At 29.9% G+C, this 20,438-nt stretch overlaps 2 protein-coding genes across 2 annotated transcripts in view; one reads left to right on the forward strand and one right to left on the reverse strand.

Annotated features, from left to right (window-relative positions):
- Positions 1-12,126: 12,126 nt before the first annotated feature.
- On the forward strand, positions 12,127-12,723 carry LOC129959217 (uncharacterized). The gene has a single exon (XM_056072040.1). It carries the CDS (start codon positions 12,127-12,129, stop codon positions 12,721-12,723), a length of 597 nt encoding a protein of 198 aa, XP_055928015.1.
- Positions 12,724-15,912: 3,189 nt separating this feature from the next.
- LOC129958937 (exportin-7-like) overlaps positions 15,913-20,438 on the reverse strand; it is an 81,650-nt gene continuing 77,124 nt past the window's right edge. Inside the window, exons 24-26 of the mRNA XM_056071687.1 lie at positions 20,053-20,151; positions 18,192-18,319; positions 15,913-17,602 (exon numbers count right to left, since the gene is read on the reverse strand). Coding sequence (XP_055927662.1) covers positions 17,509-17,602; positions 18,192-18,319; positions 20,053-20,151 — 321 coding nt within the window. The 3' untranslated portion in view covers positions 15,913-17,508. The remainder of the gene's footprint in view (positions 17,603-18,191; positions 18,320-20,052; positions 20,152-20,438) is intronic.

Raw genomic sequence — 20,438 nt, forward strand, 5'->3', positions numbered from 1 at the left:
GTAAAATGCACCATACTTATGATCTTAGAATGATTGACATAAGTAACTGAAAGCCATTCAATGGATGCATGCTGCTCCTTGAAGTGGTACCAATATCATGTCGCATTATGCCACATCTCCAAGGAAGTTTTGTCAGTCAACAACCTCTTTAGAGAAACATTAGTAAAATTCTTCTCTGTCCCTAAATAAGTGCTTGTTGAAAGTCAAGGAGCAATATTTGTTTGCAAAAGACGTGTCGCAAAAGAGAGAAGCAAGCATATATATATTAAATACTGCTTTCTACATGATTTAATGAGCGGCAAAACCATAAGCTTTGAACATGTTCCATCTTGCAAAAATTTTGCAGCTTTATTGACAAAGCGTGTATTCAAGAAAGTGCTATGTGACTTATGGCTATGCCATACTCTAAGAATTAGACCTGATCAGAATTTGTGATTTTAAAATGAAGTCTCAAATTCAAACTGATGGATTGTTATACCTTTAGGAACTGTATCTGTGGATGTTAAAATATTATAATAAGTATATATTAATTGTTGTCTGAGAAATTGCCAGGATGATAAGTAAGGGGACATGTAAAATGGCTTGTCATTTCATTGAATATATTTTTATGATGTTATAAATGGAAACGCATTTTTCTCGCAGAATCTTATGTTATTGAATCTCGCAGTAAGTACAATTGCTATTTTTATCGCATCGGACGTTGAACTGCGACATAAGGTCCCATAAAGTGATTCCAAGCAGATTATACAGATGGCTAGCTATTATCCAACTGATGCATCAGGCTTTGAAGCCCGGCCAGCAAAAAATCGAGTTCCAATAAAAAATCTATTGAGATCTGACAAACTATCATGAAAAGTAGGTACAAGATTTTTTGAAATACCCTAGATCGCTGCGTACTAATAATATATAATAAACAATCATTGTCACCTCGAGTAATATCGGAGAGAGATTACACTGAAAGGAAAAAAATAATTAACCTTATCTTTAGAGAAAGTATTTTTCCAATTTATTTACTTACAAAATGTTTGTACAATTATCATTCATACCAATTAAAATTTGAATGGATCGAAAATGTTTCCTTTTTTCATCTTTTTCCTTTCATTTGGTTGGTGTTGGAAAAGCCAAAGCAATTTTTCTGTTATATGCAATGGCCTCAGGAAACAGCCTCAAAACCTATTGTCTCAGGGTTTTTATCCTAAAAAGCGCTTATGATTAAATCGAAATTTATTTATTTTGATTGTTTTGATCGTTTATTTACTTAATACGTAAACAATTTCTAAGATTGTGCATCAGAGTCATATAAATACATACACAAGTTGTACATTTGCCCTCTTAAATGAGATTGCTCACAGCGCCGCCTAAGATCCAAGAGATACAAGTACCTCAAAAACTGAAGGCGACAAAAGAAATTTGCTACTGAGGGTACAGCAGCAGGATCTAATACGAAAAGATTACATGCAAACACAACTTCAAAATATAAAACTAGCACAATATTCATTTGTTTATTCATGATTTCCAGAAAATTAAAAATAAGTAGTTGTCATTGTCGTGGCTGGTTCGCGAGTGCTTTGAATAAATAGGCTAATAGAAAACTTAACAAATTTATTGCAGATTCGTTCGAGTTACTCTGGTCAGTAACACCTTCTCCTCCAAGAGCAAACATTCGAATGACATCACTCTTTTAATTACACTCGAGCTAGTTGTCTAGCGCCATCTATGAACGTTTATTTCCTAACGCTTCAAAATCCAATCACTACAGTCATTAAATAAATTTCCCATAGGTAGTTAATTTGCTTTGTACCAGCTACAATAAGTTACTTGGATACCAAATTGAATTTTACTGTTGCAGTTTCAAGCAATAAACCAGCTATAGTGGTAGGGAAGAGTGACTTTCATGCTCACCCAACTGGACTTCATCCTGTGGAGCTATTTCAAAAAACACGAGCGCGAGATTTCTTTGACATCTTGCAAGACTTAAGATGCCGTAAATATGCTACAAAATGTAGAGCAAGATAAGTCTAGTATCCAGACAGATAGCAGGCTGGCATTAAAAATAAATGCGCCTTGTGAAAACAAGTTAGTCACTTCGGTTTATAAGTCTTAGAAATACTGTACAAGCCAGGACTGCACATGCTCTAGACTCTTAGCATTCGTTTGCACAAGATATAGTTTCATTTTAAATTGATGCTGTTCTATAAATTTATATATTGACAATTTCTCATATGTTGCAGTTTCCGACACTGACGGCGAACTTTGATTTAAGAAGATTTTGTTTTAATTGACGTTGGCATTTAGAAATGAAACTGCTCTTCAACATCAGTTCGGTAGAGGAACATGGGGGATGGAGAAAAAGGTAAGGAGAGGTGAATCCCTTAATTTTAGAAAATATAGATGCAATGGAAGAAAAAATTTATCTTAACTACATGAAGAGAAAACTGTTTACATGTATTATTGGAACATAATAAAGAAAATATTTTTTTTAAAACTTAAAAGAAATGGTATATACTTTAAACAATGAAACAACTAGTAAAAAATTACAGAAACGCACATTTATACAAAATTTATTTATTTATCTTCTTCCTAATGCTTATAAGTGACTGCAGTTTAAAACATACTGCTTCTTTTGTAAATATACAGTTTTTAAGAAAATTAATTATTATTATTTATATATGTTACGAAGTACTGTGTAAAAAAAGCCCAAAATTTGACACAAATTGTCTCATTCTGAGTATTCCTTCAAAACAACAGACATTCCTAACACAATTTATTCAATTCTCCATAGAATTATTGAAGTAAGCTTATGAATTCAAAGAACATGCTGACAATAAAATTTTATAAAACTACGGAAACAAGAGAATATTATACTTGATTAAACAACACATTAAAGACGCCAGGCAGAAAAATATTATATGGGTATATTTATATAAATATCTTTCTCAAAACAACTGCACAAACAATAAACAGTTTTGACATTTTTTATGAAAAATTGCATAGATAGATATTTATTGCTAGTATCATTCCACATAGAGTTTAGATTATCATTTATAAAAATTCATTGTTGTACATTATTCATTCATTGTTGTAAATTCATTGTCGTACCTAAAATTAAGAGATCTAATAATTGAAAAGCCTAAGCTATATAAAATAAAATTCAATAAAAACATAATGAATATAAATACAGGGTTATGCATAATTCTTTCGTACTATTAACATTTCAAGCTTTAATTACAGATTCAAACAAACAAATTTATTTACATGTTACACTAATTAATTTTCCTTTACAGACAAGGCAGAAATCTAGATGCTACTGCATTTTTAGATCCAATATGGGCTTGTTATGGATATTTAATGGTATATTATCATCAAGTATTCATTAGAAGACAGTTAAAAATAAGATTATGCTTCTTTTTTTGTTTGTTTGTTTATTGTTATTATTAACAGTGAGGCAAAGAATAATTATGCACTTCTAGCTTTATTTTTGGAACAAATGATAGCTTACTGCTATTTTACAGCTGTAAGATCGCACAGCAATAAAAAATTATGGTAAAGATTTACATAAAATTAAATGAAGCATCATTTAAGTGACTGCTGTATCTGTAAAGGATATAGGATTTTATAATGTGATGAGAAGAGGATAAAACTCAACTTCCTTTTACATCAATAATACATATTAATGGAAATTAATCAATATATTTTGTGGAATTGAAGACAACCCTGCATATATACATCGTGATTGCTGCAAGTTTTTAACATTGTACAAGACTAGTGCAAAAAGTGATTTAAAAACATTTACACTGCACATAACAGCTCATCTGCACAAACAAATTAATTTTTTTTGGTCAAAACTAATATTTAATTATTAATAATATTTCATTGAAGAATTTAAAAAATATTATTCATAACTCATAGAATAAAATTTAATTCTCAGAGAAAACAAATTTTGTTGCTCCTCTTGGGCTCATTTTTGGGGATTGGAAAGGATATATTTTTCCAAAAGTGAACACTTTTGAAAAAAAATTACACAACTTTTTTTTATGTTCTTCAGCCAGGTGAGCATTTCCGAAAATTAATACAAAAATTTTAAGATGCAATTTATTAGAACATTATCACTAGGGATTGCAATATCGGACCAAAATTTCAATACCGGTATTCGGTATTTTTTAGATCTTAAGACCGGGATACCGGTTTTAATATCGGTATTAGAAATTTTAGAAAAAGAAAGAAAACACAGGTGTTTCTTCGTTTTATTTGCCAGTTTTTATAGAGAGTGTAATTATCACAAAAAAATAATGTGTAACCCATAAATTATAACAGTATATAAAGAATCATAAAAAAGTAAAGGGACATCTTATTTATTTAAATCACAAAAAAGTGTAAATATCACTATTCAGTTTCACTCCATGTTTTGCTAATTTAGATTTAAGTAATTAATTAAGCCATTTATTAGCTAATTAATTTCACCCGTTAGGGAGACAAAAACAAAAGCGAATACTATTTTGCTATGTTGGACATCCCTGAACATATAGTGGAGACAATTTTTAAAATTTCTAGTAAATACCGAAAAATCGGTATTTAAACTTGTGAATACCGGTATTACAAAATTGTACAAATAGCTCAAAATACCGGTATTCGGTATCCCAGTATACCGGTATTGCAATCCCTAATTATCACAATTAGTCTTGATAAATGTCTACAATATTGACTAACAACAGAAGTGTTCTTATTGCAACAATTTAAATACAAGAAAAATGTTTTTTTTTCTCATTATTATTGGAAAAGCTATTTATTACATATATACAAAAAGGAAACACGACTAATACTACATGTATTTATCACAGCATGTCATTTGCATATGCACATTGAAAGTACTAAAATTGAAAACACTGTTCCATAAGAAAATTAATAAATTGCATAAATATTTATTATAGGAAAATTGAAACATGTCCTTAAGTCTACCATAGTTACATAATTCATACAAACAAAGAGATCAGAATAGTTTATATAACACAATAGTAATAAAAACCAAGTTAATAGGAAAAAATCAAAATTAAACCAAATAAAAAAAAAAGAATCCGGCCTGAAGACTTTCTCAAGGGTCACCCTCAGACAGGATTCAAAAAAGGGGATTTTTTTTCTGTGAAGAAATGCAAACTAAACAGTCTAATATCGATTTTTCGTGACAAGAAAATCCCCTGAAATTAGGCCTAAGAGATATACCATTTTAACAGAAAAGAAAAACACAAAACAATAAATTAGAATAATACATCCACTAAATAATTTTTAGTTGCGATTCCGAAATTATTTAGTTTTGTTTCCAAAATGTTTCTAATTTTAGATATGGTTATATATATACAGACTCTTACAAAACACAAGACAATTTCCTTTTTAAATTCAAAGCTGATTAAAAAAATGCAATTTAGAAGATTTGATGTTAACATTTTGCGCATACTTGTCATAAAATTCAGAAAATATATACCCCCCCCCCACACACACACATAAAAAACACCTGAACTACCTTAAAATCTGAGAAGCTGTTATTTACGAAATATATATTTAAAAAAATATATGTATGAAAGCATATTAATGCAGATAAACATAATCAGCTGATAAATAATATTTTTTTTAAGTCTTTTTATTTCCTCATGCACAAAATAAATAAAGAGAAAATATAGTCCTTTACAATTCGATTTTGAGTAATCTCTAAGTTTCAGAAATAATAATATAAAAATTTCAGTTGAATCAAAATTCAGAACTAGTTAGAATAACGTTAAGCCTTGCAGTATTAAAATTTAAAAAATAATGACTCACACCGTGTCTTTCATTTATGCAAACTTAAGCAATTCCTTTAAAAAAACAACGAAGATATAACCAAATTCTTAGCATTCCAATATTTCTTGGAATACAAATCCAACTATCAGAATCAGAGGCAAGCTTAAAATTTTCTTAAGTACTTACACATGAGACATAATTTGTGGGGGACAGTGTAGTTTCCTAAGGACAATTATACCTTAAACCACTTCAGAATGAGCTAGAAACTGGAGACAAAATTTGGAAAGGTATACTCAGTACAAAAATAATCCACTAACTGCTGTTTGAAAAAAAAAAAAAAATGCCCACTGTACAGAATAAAAGTATTTATCTGATTTCACCACTGAAAAGTAAATATTACAAAAATTACTTTTTATCCCATAATTTCTTTTGATACTATTATTAAGAAATTTTATTAGTATGTGCATATTGCAGATACGCTAATAATCTTATTTTGTGCAAATTATAGTTTTTCTATTCCTAACCAAAAATGAATTACAGAAATTCAAATGTGGAGCTGTTCTATGTTATATCTGTGACCACTGTGATGTGTTGTTCCTTTGACCGGATATAAAATATACTGCTTCTCATTTAAAGAAAACTAAGGATATTTTATCCAAAATAATTTTTTTTCAAATTATGAGGCAGTTGAAAATTTGTGAATGCCATCTCAATTTGAACTTTGATCATAGGGCCTAGTGCTAGGGATTTTTATTCCAATTTGGAAATCCATTGAAATAGTGAATAGGTAAATGTGTTTGGGCAGCCTGATGTAAATTTTCCTCTTTTCATTGCTGTGTGGATTAGGAATTTACTCTTGAAGGAATAATGAAATAAAGCATTTCTGAGTTTTAAGTGGACTTTAATCTATAATTTGATACAAAAAATTATGCGATATCTTAATTGTGAATGATTTAATTAATAGATTATTTTTTTTAAAAGTCAAGGACAAGTCACTCTATCAAAAAACATGATAAAACAAGTATTGATATAAGTAGGTAGATTTTGATATTTAATGCTACAGCTTGAACAATGCGTTTGGTTTATGATTTTGCTGTTGCCAATAAAAAATAATAGTAGGAATGGTGTTCCCGAAACGTTTCGCATACTCTATAATTAAAGTGCCACATTTCCATCCTCTCATACTAGAACTGTGAGCATTGGACAAGGCTGTAATTATCACAATGTAGAGATTTTTATTTTCAGTCTCCCATAGGAGCGTTTCGTGCTTTGTAGAATAACGAAGAAATCCAAGCTTACATTTAAGTCGTTTTCTTTGTCAACTGAAGGAAACCAAAATGCTACACAGTACTACAGTTTTAGCAACAAATTCAAATTTAATTCAACTAAGTCGTTGCGTTTTATCAAAATCGCGTTATATGTATGCGAATGTACAAACCGACAAATGATCAATCCCTTCATAGATTATTTGATTTAAAATTTAATATGGATCGATACTTTAGATGATGCTGAAAATGTGTACCAAATATAGCTTTTAATATTTTGAATTTATCTTGTTCATTCGAATTCGGAAAGAAAAAAACTTCATGTGAAAGAATTTTGCATACAATTTGATAGGAATTTACAAATTTTTTTTGCAAGGATCATGTAAGCGTCATACCAGTTGCAACTCAACTGCAGACCAGTGTAATTCCGATTTCGTTTTCTTGATGTAAATATGCATTCGAAACTTTCTATGTAAATAATCACAAATAAAGTGTTCTCTCATATCACATCCATAGTAATTATTGAAGATATTTTACAAATTGGCGTCCGTGACAGGACTATGGATTGTCTAAAACGGGAGAGAACACAACTCAGGCGATTATTTACCAAATCGTTGAAAGAAGTTGAAAATGCTGTGAAAACGGAACCGGTAAGTAAAATTGAATTGATACCGGTATTTAATATTTTATGTGATAAAGCTGAAAGGTTATTTGAATTAGATGAAAAAATTAGAGTAAAATGGTCCAAAATGGAAAATATTGAAGAATTTTCTAATGACCTTGACATAGCGGAAAATTATCGCGATCAGTGGATTGCTATGAAAACGAAAGTTAATTTTGTTTTGGCTACGAAAGAAAAAAATAGCGATATTTCCGGTGTATTAAATGAAACAAAACGAACTTTTTGTCTTCCCAAGTTGGAATTAAAACGTTTTGACGGCGGTATAAAGAACTGGCTCGGATTCTGGGGAAAATTTAAAAAAATTGAGGATGATGATAGTATTGATTCGCATGATAAATTTAAATATCTTTTGCAGGCGACGGAAATTGGTTCATCGGCAAGAGATTTAGTCGAAAGTTTTCCGCCGTCGGGTGAGAATTATAATAAAGCTATTGAACAATTGAAATTGCGTTTCGCTAAAGATGAGTTGTTGATCCAAGTTTATGTTCGTGAACTTTTGAATCTTGTTTTAATGCAAGCAAAGAATGGAGAAAATTTCACTTTACGTGCTCTTTATGATAAATTAGAAACCCAATTAAGAGCATTAGAGACATTAGGAGTGACATCTGAAAAGTACGAATCAATGCTGTATCCATTCGTAGAGTCAGCTCTTCCAGAAGATCTTATAAAAGAGTGGGAACGAACATGTAGCAGAGTTGAAAATAAAGTCAAGCCGAATATTTTGGGAAACTTGTTAGAATTTCTTCGATCTGAAGTCGAAAATGATGAGAGATTACAACTTGCTTGATCCGGTTTTGCGAAGGATCAAGAGTTGCAAAGAATTAAACCGAAAGATAAAATTCCTACGGCAGCTTGTAGTGTATCTAGTGAAAAGAAAAGAGCTGATAAAAATGACAAGCAATGCATATTTTGTAATAAGTCATTTCATAATACAACAGAATGCTTTACAGCTCCTGATATGTCACTGGAAGAGAAAAGAGAAATATTAAAGAAGAAAGGAGTGTGCTTTATTTGTTTGAAACCAGGTCATAATTCGAAGATTTGTAGGATCTATTTGGAGTGCATTATATGCAAGAAAAAACATCATAGCATTATGTGTCCGAATATAAATCAAACAAAACAGAATCCATCACCTGAATTAGATGCCAATATTCTCTGGTCACCAAAGAATTCATCTACATCATTGTTAAAGGTATTGGTGAAAATCATCAATAAAGATAGATCTTTAATTATCCGAGGATTATTCGATACCAGTGCTCAAAGATCTTTCATAAAAAAGGATATTGTGGATAAACTAGGATTGGAACCAGTAGATCAAGAAATGTTAAGTCATGGACTTTTGGGGGGCAGTGAAACTAAACAAAAGTCCCATAATGTGTATAATATTACATTGCAAAGCTTGTGTTCAAATTGCAGGCACAACATTTCCGTTTTAGATGAAAAGAAAATATGTGGTGCTATTCTTCGCGTAAGTAATCCTGAAATTTTCCCCATTTTGAAGAGAAAAAAATATAGAATTAAGTGATACAGGGGAAGACACTCCTGAAATAGATTTATTAATAGAAGCAGATTACCTTGGTGTATTGCTGACGGGATCAATTGAACACATTGATAAAAGTTTAGTAGCCATAAAAACAAAACTCGGATGGACACTTCAAGGTAAACAAACGAAACAGTCAAAATCTTTAGAGAATATTATTTATGTTGCCAATTTAGATTTGACGGAATTATGGAGTCTAGATGCCATCGGTATACGAGATCCTGTAGAAATTAAATCAAGGCAGGTAGCCGATGAAGAAATAGTTGAATTTTTCCGTAAAAATATTAAGAGAAATGAAGACAAGAGATGTGAAGTATGTTTGCCGTGGGAAAGTGGATATCCAGAGTTAGAAAGCAACAAAGAATTAGCCACTAAGCGCTTGATGTCAATTACAAAAAATCTTATTTGATTAGAACATTTAAGCGAATATGATGATGTGTTTAATGAGTGGATTCGAGAGGGAATTATCGAAACTGTAGCTGAAGATAAGAATAAAGGACACTATTTATCTCATCATCCTGTAATACAGACTGGAGATACAATTACAAAGATTCGCTTAGTTTTCAATGCTTCAGCAAAAGACTCTAAAGGAAATCGCTTGAATAATTGCTTAGAAAAAGGTTCAAATTTATTAGAATTAGTACCAAAATTGATAATGGAATTTCGCAAAAATGCTGTTGGAATAACATCAGAAGTTAAAAAGGCCTTTTTTGCAAATCAGCCTGAACCCAAAGGATAGAGACTAGTTTAAGTTTTTATGGTGGAAAGAGTTTTCAAGAAGAGAGAAATTGATCACCCTGAGACATTGTCGAGTGGTATTTGGTGCTTCTCCTAGTCCATTTTTACTTGAGGCAACGATAGCTCATCATCTAGAGAATGCTCCAGATGGAAGGAAGGAAACAGCTCGTCAACTTCAAAAATCCTTTTATGTAGATAACTGCATAACTAGTTTAGAAACTAGGGAAGAGGCGGCCAGATTTATTTATAAAGCTAAAAAACTTATGTCTGCAGCCAAATTTGATTTACGAGGTTGGATTACTTCTGAAAAATTGTAGAAGAAACAAAAAAGAGATATATTCCAAAACTAGGACTTTCCTGCGATACTGAAAACGATTAACTTTCTTGTAACAGTGCTATTAAAAATTCAGAAGAAAATATAACTATACGAGCATTATTATCTATTGCTCAACGAATTTACGACCCAATAGGATTTACGAGTCCAACTACTCTAATTCCAAACATCATTCTACAAAAAAAACACGGAAAAGAAAAATTAATTGCGATGATGTGCTTCCACCATATTATATATATATATATATATATATATATATATATATATATATATATATATATATATATATATATATATATATATATATATATATAATGAATTTATAGCCTGGTACAAACATGTAAATCTGCTAAAAGATTGCAAAATTCCATGAAGACTCATTTCAAATCCTTTTAAAGATGGTCAGATAAGTCTTCATTGTTTCAGTGACGCCAGTGAAGTCTCTTATGCCGCATGTATTTTTTTACGTGCTGAATATAATGGGAAAGTTTCAGTTCAATTAGTAGCAAGTAAATCAAGAGTGTCACCAACAAAGGAAATTACAATTCCTCGATTAGAACTGTTGGGAGCTCTTATATTATCCCGATTATATTGCCAAGTGACAGATGGACTTGAGGTAAAATTTAATAAAGTATACTTTTGGACAGACTCGACTGTTGTCTTGACTTGGATTAAACGGGATAGTTCTTGGAATACATTTGTAAGAAATAGGATAACTGAAATAAGAAAATATACCAATTCTGATAACTGGCATTTCGTGCAGGTCATATGAATCCAGCAGACCTTCCTTCAAGAGGTTGTGATGCAAAGATTTTATTGAAAAGCAAGTGGTGGGAAGGTCCAGAATGGTTATCAAAGTCACAAGAATTCTGGCCTTTGCATGAAAAACAAATTATTGATGAAAATTTAGTTGAATCATAGAAAAGGAAAATAATAGTAATGTGGAGCATGAATCAGTTAACTTTACTGACAATTTACTTTATTTCTCGAAATATACAAAGATTTTAAGAATGCTGGCTTGGATACTACGTTTTATTAAAAACTTAAAGAAAAATGTAAGGAAATGTGTAAGAAAAATGTTTTCCTTAAAGAAAAATGTAAGGAAACCGAACTAACCTATGAAGAAGTCCAATCAGCTGAAAACTGTTTGCAAAAGTTAATTCAAAAGGAAAGTTTTGCAGGAAGCAAGATGAAAGCATTGAAAAATGTGCAAACTTTCAAAGACGATTCCGACATTCTTAAAGTTAGAACTAAGCTCATACTGGGAGATGAAGAGAATTTTAAGTGCCCAATATTGATGCCGGGTAACCATGAAATAATTCGTCGATTGATACACCAGAAACATTGCGAGTTGCAGCATGCCGGACTTCGAACTCTCATTTCCAATTTGAGGAAAAATTACTTGATTATTTCTGTCAATAAAATAGTAAAATGAGTAAGCTCTCATTGTATTACTTGCTAAAGATTTAAAGCCAAACCTACGGAGCCACTTTTAGCCTCTTCCTAAAAATAGAATAAAAGTTGCTGCAGCATTTGAAGTCACAGGGATTGATTTGGCAGGCCCATTGTTTTTGCGTTCTGGAGAAAAGACATGGATTGTCCTTTTTACACCTGTGCTATTTATAGGGCTGTTCATCTTGAGTTAGTCAATTCCTTGTCTACGGAAGCCTTTAAGAATGGCTTTAAGAAGATTTTTTGCTAGGAGAGGCCGAGTTAACATAATCTACTCTGTTAACGGCACCAACTTCGTTGGTTTAAGTCAAGTAATGCCTTGAAAAATCTAGATTGGGAGAAGATCATGTCGTTTTCCACTATCAAGAAAATTAAATGGAATTTCAACCCTCCAACTGCTGCATGGTGGGAGCGGATGATTCGCATGCTAAAAGAAATGCTAAGGAAAATTTTGGGCCGAAAAAGTATGGATTATGAAGAATTGGAAATTCTTATATGTGACTGTGAAGCTACAATAAATCCCAGGCCTCTCACATATATTGAAGATAATTCAGAAGGTCGAAGGCCATTGACACCTGATTGTTTCTTGCAAGGCATTCCTAGTAGTGATAAAACTGATTTATACGAAATCGACAGTAAAAGCCTAAATAAAAGATTACGTTTTATTCAAAAACTACGGCATGATTTAAGAACGAGATTTCGCAACGTATGCTTAGCAATGTTAGTGCATAAAGGTCGTCACACCCGAAATGAATCTTTGAATGTTGGAGATATAATTCTCCTCGAAACTGATGGAAAACGCCTTCACTGGCCCTTAGGAATTGTAACTGAAGTCCTCCCTGGAGCAAATGGACATTCAAGAGTCGCCAGAATAAGAACAGCTCAAGGGAAAAAAATTAAGACCATTCCAGAGACTTTATTCCTTGGAAATCGGAAGTTCTGAAAAATTACCATTCATGGCTCAGCAAAAGGATAAAGACACAAACACTCAACTTCCTGCAACTCCAGTTGTTTCAGATCAAGATTCCAGTGAAAATGATGATTATATAACCAAAGTAGCTCCTGATGTTGTCACTAAAGCTGGCCGGCATATTAAAATTCCCAATCGACTCAATTTATAACCTTTGTTGCAATTTCAGGTACTCCAAAAAATTGCAAGGTGGGAGATTATGTAAGCGTCATACCAGTTGCAACTCCACTCCAGTGCAATTAATTCAGATTTCGTGTTCTCGATGTAAATATGCTTTCGAAACTTTCTATGTAAATAATCGCAAATAAAGTATTCTCTCATATCACATCCATAGTAATTGTTGAAGATATTTTACAGATCATGTGGGATCAATGAATTTTTGTGTTGACAGACAGACAATTCCAAAAATGTTCGAAATGTTCAAGTTCGAAAAATTGACGAATACATGAATTTTCTTCGTATAAGAAACTGTAAAGGTAGATTCATTATGAATTACCAATGCAAATTCACGGACACAATAGCTACGAGTTTGCTGCTGGCTTCATGGGCAAAAAATTTTTGAAACTGATGATGGATTCTGCCCAACTATGAGCTTGATTAAAAATTTTCTTCGTTCATTGAACATCAAAATAATTAATATATTTTAAAATTAACAAAGCTAATAAGAAACGAACTATATAATTATTGCTTTATACGATTAAAAACCATTTTCTTATTAGTTTGCTTAAATAAGTCAAACTCAAAGTTACACCTCTGGGTAAAGTAATGCTATACCATTAATCACCATTTAAGATTGTTAAAAAAATAATTAAAAATGTAAAAAATAAACATTTTGGTTTTTCAAAATTAGAAATAAATACAAAATTGAAAAGAACTAAGATTAACATTCGGAACATAATAGGAAAATTATAAATGAGGGCACCAAAATATTAATCATGAAAATCGGTCAAAGGTACAACACTCTCAACTGAAAAAATCCAAAATTTTCACTTCACAACAACAAACCAATTCTTGCATTGTTTCATTCAAAATTACTTATTATTATGCAAACATTTAATTTTTCTTAAATTTCCAAACATTAGTCATTAAATATTTCAATTTTATCAGTCAGTTAACTTTAATACTGTACTAAAAAATGACTCAAGATTTGAATTCAGGAAAATAATAAAATAATTTTACCCTTCTTATAAATAAAAATAGTGTAGCTCATGTAAACAAAATTTTAACAAAAAAACTTTCTTAATAATATAACAAATATGACATTCAGTAATATAAGCAAAGATTTCATTAACATTCTAAATAAAATAGATCTCTTTGTTTAGTACAAACACTCTCATATTCACATTCATACACCTATTAAATATAAAGACACACAAACAATCATATTTCAAAGACACTTTAAAGAATATCATTATATAAATTCAAAATGTAACTAAGTTTTGAAAATTTGCTCTTTATTAAAAACTTCCAGTTAAACGATCAATGATTTTCAAGGACTTATGAAGACAAAAAGTTTTACTATGATTAAAAATTTCACGAAAGACATATATGGAAGAATACTTTATTAAAATACTATTTTTCTTAACAACTGCACCACTATATAATTTAAGGTAAAATGAGTAATGAGCTAACATTAATATATAAACAGCTAGTCTCAAAACAAAAGGATAATCAATACATCAACAATAAAATAATTTTTATTAATCGTTCGGAGGTCGTTGACAATGTTGCACGCTGAGTTCTTGAATAAGGCAAAATAATTAAAATACTTTATAGCATTTGTTTTATATTCCATTTCTGGTATTTGTAACACCTTTTAACCCTATTAAATATCAATAAAAAGACAAAGGGAAGGCACGGAGGAGTTACTTCAACAGAAGTATGAATATAAAGCACTATCGGAACACTATCGTTCAGTAAGGCTATGAATATAAAGCACTATCGGAACACTATCGTTCAACAAGGCAATGAATGTAATGCACTATCGGAACACTATCGTTCAACAAGGCAATGAATATAATGCACTATCGGAACACTATTTAAACAGGACTTATTTTAATAGAAATATGAAATCCTGCATTATCGAAAGGCAATATTAACAGAAGTTACTTCACAAAAAAAAAAAAAAAAAAAAAAAAAAACTATAAATATAAAATACTAATGGAATACTATAAATATTTTAGCATAAGTTTGAGGCAACGTTATTAGAAAGAATAAAATTAGCCAATGGTTCAACCTATCTATTCTTATATTTTATTTTAAAGTTAACTTTTGTCAAAAGAAAAAGAAATTCCCAAATCCTTAATTCATAATTTAAAACTACATTTAAATGAAGTTTTGAAACGTCAATTTTTCAGCAAGGAAAAAGTTTATAAAGAAACTTTTCTTAGCAATTTTCAATTGCAAGAATAATCAAACCTTAAGATCGTTTTTATAAAAAAATTATTACTTTTTAATACGATACTCATAAAGTCGTATCCAGACTTTAAGATTTCAGAGACAAAGAGATATCATGCAATTCCTTCGCGCAAGAGAAAGATAAAACTTCTGAAATGAATTATAAACCATTTCAAATGACAAAAAAGATTAGTTTACCACTGACATTTTGAAACATGAACCATCTTATAAAACGCACATATTTTGTGCTTTGTCGAAATTAATCTGAAATACAATTCATATATAGTCAAATCACGGGGAAGTAAAAATCACACAAAAAAGAGATGCCGTTACTCGGTAGTCTTTAATTTTATATACAAAAATTATTAAATTAGTCAGAAAATTAAATTTATAAAGCAAAATCTACAAGTTTGCTTTAGCATGCATCTCAATAACTTCAAAAATAGAAGTACAATATTATTCAAGAAGAATAAAATATGACCTATGATAAATTATCCATATTAACAAAATTTACGAAATCACAGTCTCCAACATTTTAAAAATATTTAATAGCTTTAATCCCTTATTAGATCACCACAATTTTTAACATAAAGGTTTGCATAGTTTCCATGATCAACAAACATTCCATCACAGTAGTTTCTACGTTCAAAATTAAAGCTCTAAATACAATAAAACACACAACAGAGCTCAAAACCCACCATGTAACAAAATGAAAAACTTAATGAAACATGATCAAATAAATAAATGACACTCATGTACATAGATTTAAAAAAAAAAAAAAAAGAATTTCAAAAACGACACTTATTATAAAATACTCCTAAAAAAGAAGTTTAAAAATCCATAAATAAAAGGTGTTTAAAAACAGCCTATCTTTTCAAAAAGTATATTCAATTTTCTAAAAAAGTGTTTACAAAATTAAATCTACTGACGGGTCATATAGAAGGCAAAATAATTTTAATACACACAAAACAGGAACCGATAAATCATTGGGGAAAAGTAATTGCATCCAGGCATGACACACGATGGAAACAATAAAAAACTGAACTTCAAAAAATAATGAATTGTACAATTTGAAACACAAAATAAAATAAGCATGATTAACTGCACAATAAAATGGATAAATTTATGCAAAAAGTGCTTCAGATATTAAAGATATTGCAGAACTATTACATGAATAGCAACGATCTGAAGAATGATAAAAACAGATTCCAAAATCCGAGTTTCCATGTATGAAATGTGTCATGCCTGAATATCGTTTTAGAAATTCTTTTCTAATAAAGTTAAAATAAATCATCTGAAAATCTTTTCTTATTCAAACTTAATTAACTCATTAAGAAAATAAATTGTCATGATTTAACTGTTACAAACAAGACATTCACATGCAAATATTTAAAGACACTAAAAGACGTAGACAACTTCATTAAACAAGACTGTGATTGAATTTCATATCACTAATTAGTATATAATAAATGGCTAGTATTTAGTCATTCAAAAATTATTGCTTATTTTATTTTATACCTAAACAACAATAATAAAAAGTAGGACTTCAAAATACACACTATAGGCATGAAAATTTACACTTTGGGAAAGATTACTAACAAATATTCACTTCATAATTACAGTAACTTGGTAAAGAACTGCCGTGCAATTTGTTAAAGATTAACAAAAATTCATTTAAGCTCACAATATATACAAGACTAAAAATAAGAAAGGATTCATAAACAGTAACACAGAAGTAACAACAGATTGTTTTTTTTAATTTTTGCACGTCACACTTTTCATTTCTTTCATTCACAATGTTGAGCAATAAGTATAAAAATATATTATATTTTTCTTTGCATAGAAATAGAGATGCAACTATTATGAAACTCTTGGAACGATCCAAATCTTGGAATAATGATACAGTTTCATTTGCATAATAGAAGTTAATGTGATTGAATTCATATGTGACAGTGATTGATGGTATTCACAATGCCTTGATGAATGAAATTGGTAAGATTTTAACGCATATTTAGCAATAAAATATGTATGGCTCACACACATAATTCACAATCCTGATTTATCTGCATCAAAAAACGCATATAAACAAAACTTTCTTAAAAGTTGAAATCATTTTAATAATTCTGCTTCTTTGCAATGAAAAATAATTTTAAAACCTTACTTATTAAAACAGATGCATTAGCGATAAAACAGATCCGGATTAACAATTAAATTGCGCCAAATGTTTAAAGAAGTACATAACTTGCTATCATTTATCAAAACCAGAAATATTTTGGCATGGCAAACAATGTGAATTCACAAAACTAGTGAATGAACCATATACATATTTAAATATTCTTATGATGGGATTATAAATAAAGTTCAATTTACATCATAAATGGAGGAATTCAAAATGTTTGGACCTTTAAGCGAATCATTCACATCTCTACGAAAAACTGACAAATTTTGAGTGAACCTAAAAATAAAAAGCACACTTTAAATTAATGTGACAGATAAAGATAGAAGCGAAATTTATTTTATTAAAAATCACTTTTTGCTTAATTATGTGAAATAAAGATTAATGTAAGGAAATAGAAAATTTTATGTTTTAAGATTTATTTTAAAGTATTAAAAATTGTAAACACAAAAGAATTTTCTAGTTGATTCCTTTACTCATATTTGAAAGAGATATTAAAGTTAAATGCATAATTTTTAACCAAACTATTTTATCCACTTGTGAAAATAATGAAAACAAATAATAATTCAAACTTAATATTATTTCAAATGGTCAGTAGATTTTGCTCCATTAAGAACAATTTGTGTCCACAATGCTGTATTCCTTTAAAAATATATTTCAATTGAAAATATTTCTGTGAGCAGAATTAAAAGCTTAGTATTAGCTAATAATTTTGATTTCAATTTTTAAACAAGTAACATGGCAAGAAGATAAAAAAAAGATACTGGAGAAAATTAATTTGGCATCACTCATTTTACTTAATAATCAGAAAAACGAGCAAATTTCAGAAGTAAATGCTCAGAAATACAGAAGTAAAAAAAGCATATACCTTTCTCTATTTTTTGTTTGTAAATTTCTTTCAATTCCATCCATTAAACTATCAAACCATTGTGCCATTATAACTTGTTTCTCAGGAAGTTGATTATTAATTATACTTTGTCTAAGTTGATTGAAATACTAAAAAATAAATATCAATATAAGAAACGCATACAATAGATATATTTAAAAAAATCAATATACTGATTAATTAGAGAAATAAAATAACCTAATAATAAGTTTAAATAATTGTCTAAAAGATGTTTCAGAATGTGTGTGTGTGTGTGTGTGTGTGTGTGTGTGTGGTGTGTGTGTATGTGTGTGGTGTGTGTGTGTGTGGTGTGTGTGTGTGGTGTGTGTGTTTTAAACTCTAATTTAAATCCAAATTAATTCCCAAAGTTTTATCTTAATTTAGCCCATGGTAACTTCATTCTAAAACTTTCTCTTTTTTCCTGATCGCATTCCACTTTTTCTATTTAATTAATTCAAAAGAAGCTTTGTAAATTGCTTTGTCAGCGGTTCCCATGCTGCGCGAGAAGGATAGAAAAATGTCCAGTAAGCACATTCCTTTTTTAAGATCCCTGTGTTTCCCTTACTTGTGATTGACATGCGTCAGAAATCCCTGTCAGAATCTTAATAATATATTAGCGCTATGAAAAAATATTTTCCCTATCAATATCTCATGTTATATAAGACGAGGGATAATTTGTTTCTCTCTTCCCCACTTCTGCTTTTGTGCTGCACTGTGGCGGAAGTGCCTTGTCCGCGCCTTCTTGTAAATAAATTATCGGGGGAGAAAATAAAGCGAACTTTAAAACTTCAATGAGTCTTTCTGTCTTCGAAACTGCATTCTGCTTCAAACAAATAATGCCTATATTATATATATTCCATTTAGAGAAACGGGGAAGGAGCGCGGTGATAAGGTCCTAGTCTACAAGGTTCCACATTCAAAACCCAATTCCATTTAAGATCGGGTATATATAAGATGCTGGTGCATGTTAAATCTGATTTCGAGGTTCAAATATACTCCTTCAGATGTGGCATGAAATTCTTATAATGGTTTGCTGGCAAGCTTTCTTTCCTATCATCTACTCAAAGTTTAAAATATAACACAAGACAATATAACAAGAGAAATATAACACAATCCATTAAATGATTAAGTAATATTCCAATTCATTATAAAAAAAAATAATCATAATTTACTTTATGATTACATTTGTTTATTGTAGACACATATAAACGTATTTCATTAAATTTTATTTTTAAAAAAATCAGTTATCTAGCAAGTAATTAAATTTTTTCATTGAAAACCAGACTAAATGCTCCCTCATCGGAAATTCGTCATTATCTGTCTCATCAGTGCTTATACCAATAATTGCTATAAGTGAAAATCATGTGTCCAAAAAGATAAAAATGATCAGTTGCTTATTATATTCTGATAAATTTCTCATTTCCTAGAAAAAATAAATCCCCATTCAATACCCTCCAAATGCTACAGAGGAATTTTATTTACTTTTCAAGATTATTAACATGTCAATAATTTTATGGATTTGTCTTCCCACACTTTCCCATTAAAATGCAACACATCTATTGTTTCTATACATTTTTCGGTAAAATAAGAAACCTTGAAAAGAACTTTCAATAGAAAAGTTTGTTCAGTTTTTTCATAAAATTACTGTTTTAATTTTCTTTAATAGTTGTTTAACAATTTAATTCCTTGTTCTACTATAGAAACAATTTTATTTTATTGGTCATTCAAAAATACGCATGTTTGCTAGTATTACAAGTTAATAGTATAAAAAAAATGATACTCATTGCAAGTTATTTTATCATCAAAAAACACACAAAAGACACATAAAAAGTTAGAAACTTACCTCTTCATTTAATAAAATTAAGCCCAGCAATGGTCTTGACATAGACCATTGATTCCTACATTCTTCAAATATCACAATATTTAAATTCGTACTCAGCATCTATAGATTCAAGATATTTCACAAAATTAATAGTAAAAATACTTTGAAGAAGTAGTAAGAAAAATAGTTTTTTTTAAAAAAAATAATTAATCGTATTTATGCCACTAAATCTATATCTCAATGAACAAACTCTTAAATGAAAAATACATGAACATTCATCAAATTTTTATAACCAGCTGCTGCATTCGGGGCTCCACTCGTATTTCTTTGCTCTATTATGTATACAAGAAAAAACAAAATACAAATACTTTACACTGTACAGTTTTCAACTTGTTAATTTGTTAAGG

This window comes from Argiope bruennichi, chromosome X1, assembly GCF_947563725.1.
Source record: "Argiope bruennichi chromosome X1, qqArgBrue1.1, whole genome shotgun sequence".
In the NCBI taxonomy this organism is placed as follows: Eukaryota; Metazoa; Arthropoda; class Arachnida; order Araneae; family Araneidae; genus Argiope; species Argiope bruennichi.